Source organism: Cryptomeria japonica, chromosome 5 (genome assembly GCF_030272615.1).
Source record: "Cryptomeria japonica chromosome 5, Sugi_1.0, whole genome shotgun sequence".
NCBI classification, from domain to species: Eukaryota; Viridiplantae; Streptophyta; class Pinopsida; order Cupressales; family Cupressaceae; genus Cryptomeria; species Cryptomeria japonica.
The window spans coordinates 287,103,519-287,115,431 of NC_081409.1; the positions used below are offsets into that span (position 1 = coordinate 287,103,519).

Below are 11,913 nucleotides of genomic sequence, written 5' to 3' on the forward strand. Positions count from 1 at the left end.
CGCTAATTCTCTATTATTTTTTGGATTTGGGTTGCGGGTCCCTGTAAAACCCATTTATCTTAATCAAAAACATTTCACAAATGTTTTTAAGAATAAGATCTATTTCTTAAACAAAACCTATTAAATCAACTATCAACAAACTAAAAACCAAATCACTAGGATTGTATTAAATTACACTGTTCCAAATCATATAACATAGGAGAACCTAAACATACCACTATTACAAAAGAAAGTGCACTACTAAATTCCAAACCACATAATAGGGTACAAAGTTCATATACAAAGTCTCTCCAAAATAATACCTGCATCTAGAACAATCTCGCAGTGTCATACCAAAAAAGAATGAATTTTTTTTTATTTTACAATGCTTAGAATAAACCACATACAACTGCAATTCTTATGCCCGTGAAGCATTTCACGTTGGACGAGAGGTTCAAATGCTTTCACACCCAACTCCTCCCCATGTTGAACAATCTTAGGTATGGTGTTGAAATGAATTTCTCGTTCTAAGTTTGCTCCTCTTTATCCCAATCGGTTGTTTTGGCTAAAGCCAAGAATACTCTCCCTCTTCACCAAGGTTTAATTCTAAGGCTTATAAGTTTCATTTGGCTTTGACCCCATCTAGTGGGGCCCCTTTGATCTCATCTAGCCCCATTTCTGATTCTAACCTAGTGGTGTAGCTTTCTGGAACCCCTGTTACTAATATTGACCCCAATTTGGCCTCCTCATCTAAAACTAAGTAAATACCTAACTAGTTCAACCCTCTTCATGTGGCCAAATAGAAAAATCCCCTTGCCCCCTATTAAGAAAGTTGATTTGGTGGACTCTAAGGAGGAAGAGGAATTTGAGGATTCTGATTATTCCTCATTCACAGGTTTAGAATGGTCTCTGGTTGGTTTTGTAGAGAAATTTGCCTTCACACTTACTTTAGGCTCCCCTTCCCTACTCCATGGTGTCTATACCCTCAAGCTTGATTCTGCTGCTCTAGCAAATAGTGTTAATGGGTTGGTTGAGGTTGTTAATAGACAAGAATCAAGATGCAGTCATTCGTTAGCTTCTTTTCCCAGATGAATGTAGTCAAGAAGAAGATCAACAAGTTGGAAGAAGTGGCGGAGGTAGAGGCTCATGGTGATAGTTGGGCTAGGAAGGAAAAAGATGAGAGGGTTTGGAAGGAAGCCAACAACATGGCATGGAAACTAGAAAATTGAGAGACCGTGATGAGAAACTTAAATAAATCAATACAAAGATCAATCTGAGGGATGAGAGGAAACACACAATCAAGTTGAAGGAAAACCATGGGGGGCTAAAAAGGAAAGTTGAGGAGATGACTACTTTGATAAAGGAAATGGAAATCAAGAATTCTACCTCTGTACATAACATCTAAGAGGAGATTAAACAAAGGAAGGTGAAGAGGAAGAGACATTTGGAGTCTCTTTCTATGATGTCAGACTCCCTCATGTTTGTTGTTAAGGCTACCCTGGATTATGTGGCTATGTCCTCAGGAAAATATTCAAACAAAAAACAATCATTTGTTGAGAAAGTTAAAGTGTTATGCCATGAATGGCAAGATGATAATGCCCCCAATTTGTAGGTCATTCCTTTGTGTCTGTGGTGGGTGGTTGGTTGTTTGGTTTGCTTATTATCTCTCAGTGTAGTGGCTTTGTTCTGGTTGTTTTCTATTTTTTTGCATGTTTTAACTTTAGTTTTTTGGCTGGGTGTGCACTCCTCATGCGCCCCAGGTAGTTGATTTTTAGAGGTTATGTATAAGCTCTAGGCATGTCTCTCTTTAATCAATCAGAACTACACACAACTGCATTGAATGAAGAGTCCCAATAAATGTCAATACGAATAAACTAGATGTCAAATGGTGACAATGATAAACATTTAGAAACATAAAATTCTAGCAGTTATCGATCCAAAACATTGAAGGAATGAAAGGAAGTAGTGGAGTACACATGTAAACAAAAGGTGATGAGGAGAATACTAAATATTAGCATCTTCAATGTTATATTTTAATCAATAAAATTAAATAAAAAATGTTCATATTAAAAAAAAAAAAACAATAAATACCCTTGTCAGTACTATAAGATATTAGGTTTGGGTCCCATGGAGGGGGCTTCCTAAAAAATTGTAGTGGGTGTTACTAAGATGTTTTAGAATTATTTTAAAGTGGGTGGTCGCCTAAATTTTGTAGTGCAATTTAGACTTAAAATTTTAAGCTCCAAAATTTATGGAAGTTGGTGGCCTCATGAATTTTGTTATTTAGCATATTAATTCACTTGAGTAAATAAATATAAAAAAAAAAAAATTTAATTGATTAAATTTGAAAAACAATAAATAATTGATAAATGACCGGAAAAAAACATATGTTGGTGGGACAATTTTTGACTCCCCACCTTTTCCAGACTCAAACTCCAACGGTAAAAATAGAAGCTGCTATTTTTTAGAAAAAGATTTCAATGAATTAGCCGATAGGCTGTTCTTCTTCGAAGTGCAGCCGAAATTGTCATGTCTCACGCCTTTTTTTCCCATCTCGGCTAATTTTCCGATTACGAAATAGTTGAATACTTAAATACGAAGTATTTAACATGCTACAGATTTTGCAGAAGGCGCAAATGCAATTAAGTGGAGTTGTTCGCTTCAAATCACAAAAAGTGTACGTTTTTTTCCATCTCAGCTAATGATATCGGAATGGTCGCTTTGTAGTCAGTCCAGCCCATAAGTATACTCCATTTGCAGTCATATGAAATCGATATGAATATTCATCTTTTTTACCGTCGTTTTTAACGAGGCTTCTATGAATTAGGAGTGGAGTTGTTCGCTTTCAAATCACAGAAAGCGTATATTTTTTCCTTCTCAGCTAATGATGCCAGAATGGTCGCTTTGCATTCAGTCAAATCCATAAGTACCTTCCATTTCGAGTCATATGAAATCAATAGTTTTTTAAAATCTCGGCTAATTTCCCAGTTATGGATGGATTGAAGACTTGGATTTGAAGTATTTAACACGCTACAGTTTTTGCAGAGGCACTGGCTAAGGAGCATGAAGAACGCCCCCTAGGTCGGTACTGTCACCTCTGTTGGTCTTCCTATGCTCCCGCTCACCTCGGGATACGTGTGCCATCTCAGAGTCTCTGCAGTATTGTGCTGAAAACGGAACTGCCCTGTCGTGCCATGGAGATTTGTCATAGTCTTTGTCGTCGGGAAAGGGAAAGGAGGAGGGAAAATGTTTAAACTTTTAAATTTTTTTATTTTAATAAAAATTATATATATACATACACACATAGTGATTCTACGATATATATTTTAAATATGTAAATTTTCATAATATTCTTTTTTAACTTTTTAAATACATTTAGAATTAAGTAATAGTTTTTTAATAAATATGTTTACTTTTTAAATTATATATTTAATTTTCTAATAATAAATTATATGTTTTTGATTAGGATAAATAGGTTTTGAGGGGATCAGAAACCCCATACAACAGGTTTTGAAGTGACCAAAAACCTTCGTATTTTTCACGGATCCGGAACCAACAAAGGGACGTTGCAGACATATACAACAAAGCTAAACAACAACAAAGCCACAAACATCTAGAAAGGATTAAACATTACTCTTGTGGCACAAGAGGTTGCAAGACACAAAGCAGCCAAAACAAAACAACCGCCAGCCAAACACAAAAGAACGACAATGCAAACCAGGTTGGCCACAACAGTAAATCTAAACCACCTTATAGATCTAAGAAACAGAATACAAGGATTTAACTGGCACCCCCAGCCAAACATCAAGGCTTTCCCATGCTCCCTTAACCTATAACAGAGTCTCCAACTCACCAACAACAAAACCCGAGCCTAACCAAAAACACAAACTGGCCAAACTGGGCGCTTGAAAATTGCCAGCATCCAGCCTATCCATGATAATAGCAAAATGCCAAGGGCTTTTCCAGGCTCCCTCAACTTTGAGAATGTGTTTTAAGAGGCTCCCACAACCTGACAGGGTACTACTAGCATCCAGCCAACCCCTGAATGAAAGAAAAACAATAGGGTTTTTCTAGGCTCCCTCAACCTTTAAATTGGGTTTTACATGGCTCCCACAACCAGATAAAACCCGGATCACAATAAAACAACCTAAAAATACAATCTAGGAAACAAGGTATTGAAAAGGCACCCTAAACCTTTTAAAGGAAAGACCAAGAGGGTTTTTTACAGGCTCCCTCAACCCACAAAGCAACTTGGGAAGCTGGGTTAAGAAAGGAAACCTAGACCCAGTTGTGACAGTCACCATGGAAGGATTGATAGGCACCCACAACCAGCAACATGAGCATCATCAACATCCAAAAATATCCCTCACCCCTTCTCTCCACCTTAATAGGAGAAAGAGCCACCTCTATAGGCAAAAGAGGAAAGCAAGCCAACGGTCCACAAAGTCCATTCGCAACCAACAGAAGTCGAACCACTCCCTCATACCTAGTCTCCACCTCAAAAGGAGAAAGGGCCACCTCAATAGGACATTGAGGAGAGCAAATCCATTGCCCAAGTAATCCTTCCACAGCTCAACACACAAGCAGCCACTCCACCTCAATAGGAGGGCAACCCAAAGCCAATAGCAAATCAAAAAAATAGGGCAAAGCAGAAGAAACGCACAACAAGGATGAGACAATGAAATAAACAAGGGTCTTCTCACACCTAGAAGCAAAATCTCCCACCAAAACAGCTACAAAAAGCCAAGCTCTGGAAAGGCCCTGGACCGAACACCCAATAGGGATAGAGGGTTCCCAATGCAATCCAAGGAAAGAAAGGGAGAGAAAGAATAGGGAGGGAGAAGAGAAACAACCACCAATGTTGTCTTAAACAATAACAACAGCCTCCCAACCCGACTCATCATGGACCAAGCCCACACCCACCATCACGCACAACAGAGCAGCAAACCCAGGAGCAAGAAAAGAAGATAGGACATAGTCGGCAGCTCCCACAACCTCCTCCCAACACCACCCAAAGGTCGCCACCACTTCAGATCCACAGGAAAGAACCGCGACAGCCGCCATAGGGCACAAAGAAGGTGACAAAACACACAGACCCGCGAAGGGAAGGAGAAACTAGTCCACATCGACCACAACCCCTGCCTTGTCAACAACAAAATGAACCACCCAAAACAATGACCCATTTGGCACAGCAAGCCATGCGACAAACCACTCCTCACCACCTTCGTCATCATCAGAGTCAACCACCTCCTCCTCCCCTGCAGAAACCCTACCGCCCCCACAACTACTTCTCCCACCTTCATTCATTTCAAATTAGTGTAGTTCATTTCAAGAGTGTTATGATATATATTGCCTCTAATAATAAATTTATGCTTGTTTGTTTTTTAAAATATTATTTATTTTAATAATTATTATATTATAACATAGATAATATATTATGTATATTTAAAAAAAATGTATATTAAAATCACTTATATTAAATTTAACAAAGAAAATAAAAATTTGTATGCTAAATCACTTAAATTAAATTTACCTTGGTTATAATTTATGTTAAAATTTTAAATTTAAGTTAAAAAATTTCAAAAATTTGTATGTTAAAATAATTTAATTAAATATTATCAATGTTAAGATCACTTAATTATTTACTAAGTTAAGATTATAATTTTATATATATATATATATATATATATATATATATAGTTTTTATTAAAATTTAAAAATTTATATATATAAATTATTATTAATATATATATATAAATTATAAATTAAGATAAACATATAAATTATTAATTTATAAATTATTATTATTTATATATATGAATATAATTTTTATTAAAAAATTATTAAAAAAAAAAAAATTAAACATATTCTCTCCTCCTTTCCCTTTACCGGCATCAATGTCGCGATTAACAACCTTTCTCCATTACAATCTTCAAACCCAACACAAGTAGTAGAAGTTGTGCCATATTATGGGTAACCCTGAAGAAACCCTGTTTGAATCATTCACAAAATTTGTCTTTCTTTTTGTCCAGATTTCACTGTCAATGAGTTTTGAAAGGACAAAATGGGTCATGGCGACTTTTAGGGTTCCATAGCTGAGACATGGTTTCTATTTGAACAAATTTAGGGCTCCACACATGAGACATAGTTTCTACTAGCGAATTTTGGAACTATTTTTTCATGTGTTGATTTGATTGTGCTTAGAGTTCGTTGATGTTTGTAAACTATGTTTTAGGTTATAGTTTTTGGATCATCAACCCACAAGTATAAATACTTCATTCCTTAGCTACACGTAAATCCCTGCTCCACACAATTATGTATATTTATCATAAGTACATGGCTTCATCCTCCCACTCGTGTTAGAACTTCCCCGAGGGTGATATGGCACCAATGTGTAAATGTAAAATTCTTCGATTATCAATTGTAATGCAAGAATGAAATGAAAGCATATGCAAAAATGTCAATTAAAATTTCACAATTCATTGACTTGGTTTGCTAAAATGGTAGCAAAGAAAATAAAGTGATTTTAAAGGTTGCTAAATAAATGTAAAATCATTTCACTATTCACCCAAAAATGAAAAATCGCATTCAATAAACAATATCACTTTTTCCCAAGGAAACAAATATGTTTATGGGGCCAGTGAGGGAACGACTTAAACATCACAACTAAGCTTACATTTCTAGGCTTCAAAGTGTTAAACACTCATAGTTGACTGACATTTTCTAGGCTTAATATGTTGCTTAATGGATATAATCACACTAAGAATACACTTCTAGACTTAAAAGTGTAAACACTCAGAGTTGACTAACACTCTCTAGGCTTAATATGTTGCTTAGTGTGTATGGTTTAAGGCAGGCCACCAGCGAGCCACCGAGTCTTCTTTTTGTTTGATTGTGTTACTTCCCATCATATTCCGATTCAGATTGTCCATACCATGCACAAGGGGTGATAGATATTTCCTTTTCAAGCTTATCCACTAAGAGAATTATTGAGTAAATTAATTATGTTATTCAAACTAAAACTTGTTAAATATCTATACATTTATTTGAGTTTAAAAAAATGATAGAAACCTTATGGTCTCTAGGTGACCACCCCACTTTTTGGCCTGTAGAGATCATTAAGTGATCATGGTTGTCGAGGTCAAAGAAGTATTTTCAGGTAGTCTTTTTAATGACTTTTTAATGATTTTTATGAGATCACAAAGTCTTTACTCAAACTAAACCAAGAAAGTTATTTATGAAAACCACCTAAAAGATTGTGAACAAGATTAAATACAACATTAATAAAAAGAAAAACTTATTCTTTCTGCTCCATAACCAAACGATGTGGTTAAAAGTAACTGATTCACATTGACACCGTAGGTCCCATTTAAATATTAAAAATTATATAATCTCTTACTCATTCTTCAAGAAAATTGGCATATCTTAGTTGAATTCATCAAAAAAGATCCAAACATTGATAAAAATAATTTTAGAAATGGTTTTGTAATTTATTATTTTAATAGAACAATTGTAATAAAAAAAATGGTAATTAGACCCAAAGTGGTATAAAATATACATTTAGTAGACAATTCCAATTGGAAAAGTTGTGGCCCATATATAATATAGCTATAATAAATCTATATAGATCATATGTTTCACTAAAATTAATTTCTAGTTAGAATTACTTAAATTCACTTGTGCTAATAAGTTGGCCTAAAACGTGACACAACTTTGTGCTTTTACCCTTTAAAACAATTTTTTTTTTGTATAAATCTACTCTAAGTCATGAAAAAAAATAACTATAAAGAGATGGTTTCAATTCGATACAATCAACCTCTAAATGTAATCATGTTCATACATTGTCAAACACATTTTTCTATTATACTAACAAATTATATCTTCTAATATTACAAAATTCAAAACTAAAAAAAAAAAAGAAATAAAAAAATTAACGCTTAAAATCTCTCTCATTTTCTTGTTATATAATTTTGCATATCCTCTATTGATTCAAGCTATATAAGCAGTTTGAAAAATTAATACCTAAACCAAACATTTAATCATTTTTCGATAGATGTCTTCTTGAACTACAATATACCATGTTAAGAGTTGATATTCTTGAGTTTGGCTCATTACTACCATTGTGTATTATCGTATTCTTGAATATAGCACAAAGAAAATCTACACAATGTAATCTATTGAGCCAACATTATCTTTCAAGAGATACTCCAAAATACAAAACAATCCATACACAATTATAAGAAAAAAAGAGGAATCTTGATTACATCAATTGTCTCTAAGAAATGAAGGTACATGCAACTCTTAGTCCACTCTCCCTCACATCTCTCTCAATTATTTTTGGAGCATTAATTCCACTATTACAAATCTCTCTTTTGCAGAAATCTACTCTTGATCCATGACAAAATCAACTACAATGAGGCAATATTAAGACTCAAGCATACATATTGATCAATGAAGTCAATTGCACTCCACTCAACAATATGAAGACATCATATTGCTTTTGTTCTTTAGGTCTTGAAGACAAATGACATATATCACAAAACCTCATTGTCAACCACCAAAAAATTTATTATACATAACCAATCTATTGGGTTAATGATTTCCATACTTGGGTTAATGATTTCCATACATCGTAAAATTATTTTGTACTATAAAAAACATTTTTCACAACATGCTACTTAAATTATGTTACATCCAATTACAAGATATATAATTAACCAATGATCTTTTAAGTTAACTGTCTTTTTGCATTGTACAAAAAAATTAATGCTCTGAAACCATTTAGCATAACATACCTATTACATTTCTTGTAATTTACCCGTCATTCTATATATTACAGATTACCTGTCATTCTATATATTACAGAATATATCTTGCTATCAGCATAACCAATATTAAACCTCATTAAGATACAGCAAAAAAAAATTTTGGCTTCATAAGATTGACTACTCCTTACAAATACATCCTGAAGAGTGAAGACCCTCAAGAGACCCAGCCTCAATGTAATATTGCAAGGCCAACTATTTTATTAGGCCTAATCTGATTGTTATTGATTTATTATTTAGAGCAAGCACGGTGATGAGTACATACACCCTTAATCTTTAATGCTTAAAAAGCATGTCTGGAGATAACTAATTTTATGAAGTTACGTGCTGATATTAACAGGAACAAGAAACATTGCAGAGCTAAGCACATACTTGTTCCTTTCAGTCAAAGCAAGAATTACAGAAGCAGAAAATATGGGTAAAGCCACAGAGTACTCGAAATCACATAAATACAAAAAACAGGCGGATGAAAAAACAAGTAGGCTATCAGAGGAATTTTTTACTCAGTCGCTCAGAATCATCAGTAAAATCAGTGTCGCTAAACCATTTCTTACAGTCATACGCAGAGCAGAAGGCCTGCAAACATGTGAGAGCGAGAAGTATAAGCGCAGCCGAGAGAGTCAAGAATTTCCAAGAATCAAACACATAAGTTTTCAGGCACTTCTCCACAGCAACACTCCATTTCCTGCTGTAGAACTTATTAACCTCAGCTATGACCTCATCCAATTGCTTAACTTTGGTCAATTTCACGCATTTACCCATGCCATTCCACATGCTCGCAGCCTTTCCGTCGCTTTCTAAGTAATTATAAATAATCCCGCTGGTTCGGAGCAATCGAACATCTTCCGCGCTGTCGATCATTCCGTTCATTAAATCCGTGTAGCGAGTAAAGATGAAAGCCCCGGGGCTCGCCGAAGCTTCAAAAGCCACCAGGTTTCTGAGAACCACTTCTGAATTAGCATCTAATTTAACCTTGGGAAAGTACAGTGTGGCAGTCTTCTGGTCGAAGCGTATTGTGGTAAGGTCTCCGTCCGTGGGAAGGAATTTTAGTCCGGCTGAATATAAGCTGGAAATGGACGCGATATCCAGCTCGTCTCGTGTAGGAGGAATTTCCACATAAGAATCGTCCTCGCCTGTGCCGTCCCGGTCAGTTTTCTCTGCGGAAAAAGAATTGAAGATGACGAGAATCGGCCCCTTCAAAACCCTAAGAACCGGCAGGTTTCCGAGAGCGGAAACAAGGCGTAAAGGCAGCTTTATTACGAACTGGACGACCCTCCCCTGAAACCAGAGTATAATTTATCAAGTCTTCTGGAAAATTTTCTAAAAGTTTCAGTATATCTTTTATAAAAATGCATGAAATCTGGATCTAAATTTTGGTAATAAATATTTTCTGAAAGTTTCAGTAAATCTTCCAAAAAAAGGCTTGAAATCGGGATCTAAATTTTTCAATGAAAATTTACGAGAAGTTTCAGTAAATCTTTCATAAAAAGGCACGAAATTTCAGGTGAGAAATCAGGATCTAAATTCTTTTATGCCAATACAGAAAATATTTTATAACAAATAAGAAAAAATATTTCCTTTATGCGCGCATTTGATTCCTTAAGAAAATAAGGGAAATGTTGAAAATAAATACTCAAAAATTGCTTCCTTCCCTGAAATATCCGTTCAATGGGGCGGACATTGAGAGCAGAGAGCGCCTTCCATGGCAAATTCAAAGCTTTCTGGACATTAGTCCTATCCGGCAGCGGCTGCTCTTCCATTTCAACGGCACTGCGAAAAGAATCAACTTTGGGGGCGACGGAGACAAGCGAGTAATAGAGCACTTCGAGTATGTGTCTCCGATCTTTTATCTGGAGCTTTGAAGTCTCCGGCATTTTGAACATGAAAGGCAACAATTCTTTGCACGCAAGTGTCAGCAGATTGCAGAGCCTCTCCTCTGCCTCTGCAGAAAGCAGCTGCATTTCCAAAAGCTTTCGTAAGACAAACAAAGGTATCTGATTATCGAGCATCATTAGATCTTTCATAATAGCATTGTGAGCCACGCTTCTTCCAGAAGGATCGAGAACGTTTCCCAGCTGCTTTACTTCCGAGAACACTTACTGGCTTGTTTTGTCCGCCTGCTTCGCATAGAATTGCAAGCACTCGAGAACAAAGGAGGCGTCCAACGCCATTAGCAAAGCCAGAGCTTCCTCATTGAAGTCCAGGTATTTGTGATAACAGCTTCGGATTTGCCACTCGTACTTCCGCAACTCTTCCACTACGACTTCAAACTTTTGAGTGGCGATCCTTTTCTGGTATCTTCGCGCGGCAGCCACTTTGTACCTCTCCATCTCGTATAGCTCAGGTCTCCACTGGTGATATGGCCCGATAGAAACAGACTGTGGAATGTATGCTTCTGTCTTCATTACCAGCAATTCCTTTGGGACGTTGAACACGCATATGCGCAATTCTCTCTCTTCTTCTTCTAATTCATTGTTTTCGCGAAGACCATCTCTGACTTGAAGGTATATCAACCGTATCCTGATAGAAGGGTTTAAGGAGAAATTATGGAAGAGAGTGCTGGTATATCAATCGTATCCTGATAGAACACAAACGAATTTGGTGAGTGGCTGCAGTTGAAGCTTCTTCACATGCTCGTTGCATGGTATCAAATAAAAATTTTCTTTATTAGCGCTACAGCCTACGTGTATTCGTCATTTTGGCGCATACCACAACTCCAGAAAGGATGTCACCCGGACCCCTCCAAAGCCTGGCTGGTTAAAATTAAACTTTGATGGTGCTTCCAGAGGCAATCTAGGCCCTTCTGGAATAGGATACGTAATCAGAGACCATTCAGGAGTAATCATAGGGAAAATGGCAAAGCCAATCCCACCTGACACTAATAATATAGCTGAATTCAAAGCATTGCAGCTTGGTCTGATGGACTACATCAAGCATAGTCTAAGAAATGTCTCAGTGGAGGGAGATTCGGAAATAGCAATAAATGCAATTAAGAGGAAACAAACTCCAAATTGGAGACTTCAAGCAATTTTAGATAAAATATTAGAAAATTTGGCTAGAATAGAGCATTTTGAAGCAAAGCATATCTACAGGGAAGCAAATTAGTGGC

The 11,913-nt window shown here is 36.1% G+C and overlaps 1 protein-coding gene across 1 annotated transcript; it reads right to left on the reverse strand.

The window, feature by feature from the left end:
• Positions 1-8,940: 8,940 nt before the first annotated feature.
• LOC131043960 (putative UPF0481 protein At3g02645) lies at positions 8,941-11,650 on the reverse strand. The gene is made up of 5 exons (XM_059220589.1): positions 11,514-11,650; positions 11,127-11,324; positions 10,905-10,989; positions 10,455-10,759; positions 8,941-10,080 (listed from the first exon to the last, which is right to left on the reverse strand). The coding sequence occupies exons 1-5, from the start codon at positions 11,648-11,650 to the stop codon at positions 9,291-9,293; spliced, it is 1,515 nt and encodes a 504-aa protein (XP_059076572.1). The 3' UTR covers positions 8,941-9,290.
• Positions 11,651-11,913: the final 263 nt, after the last annotated feature.

What these genes read in the sequence shown, in the direction of transcription:
- LOC131043960 (XM_059220589.1), bottom strand. Translation starts at nt 11,650, where the DNA reads ATGATTACTCCTGAATGGTCTCTGATTACGTATCCTATTCCAGAAGGG. An exon ending in ACATCCTTTCTGGAGTTGTG is followed by an intron (nt 11,325 to 11,513) that starts GTATGCGCCAAA and finishes CCCTTCTATCAG; the next exon opens with GATACGGTTGATATACCTTC. An exon ending in CAGGCGGACAAAACAAGCCA is followed by an intron (nt 10,760 to 10,904) that starts GTAAGTGTTCTC and finishes TTGGAAATGCAG; the next exon opens with CTGCTTTCTGCAGAGGCAGA.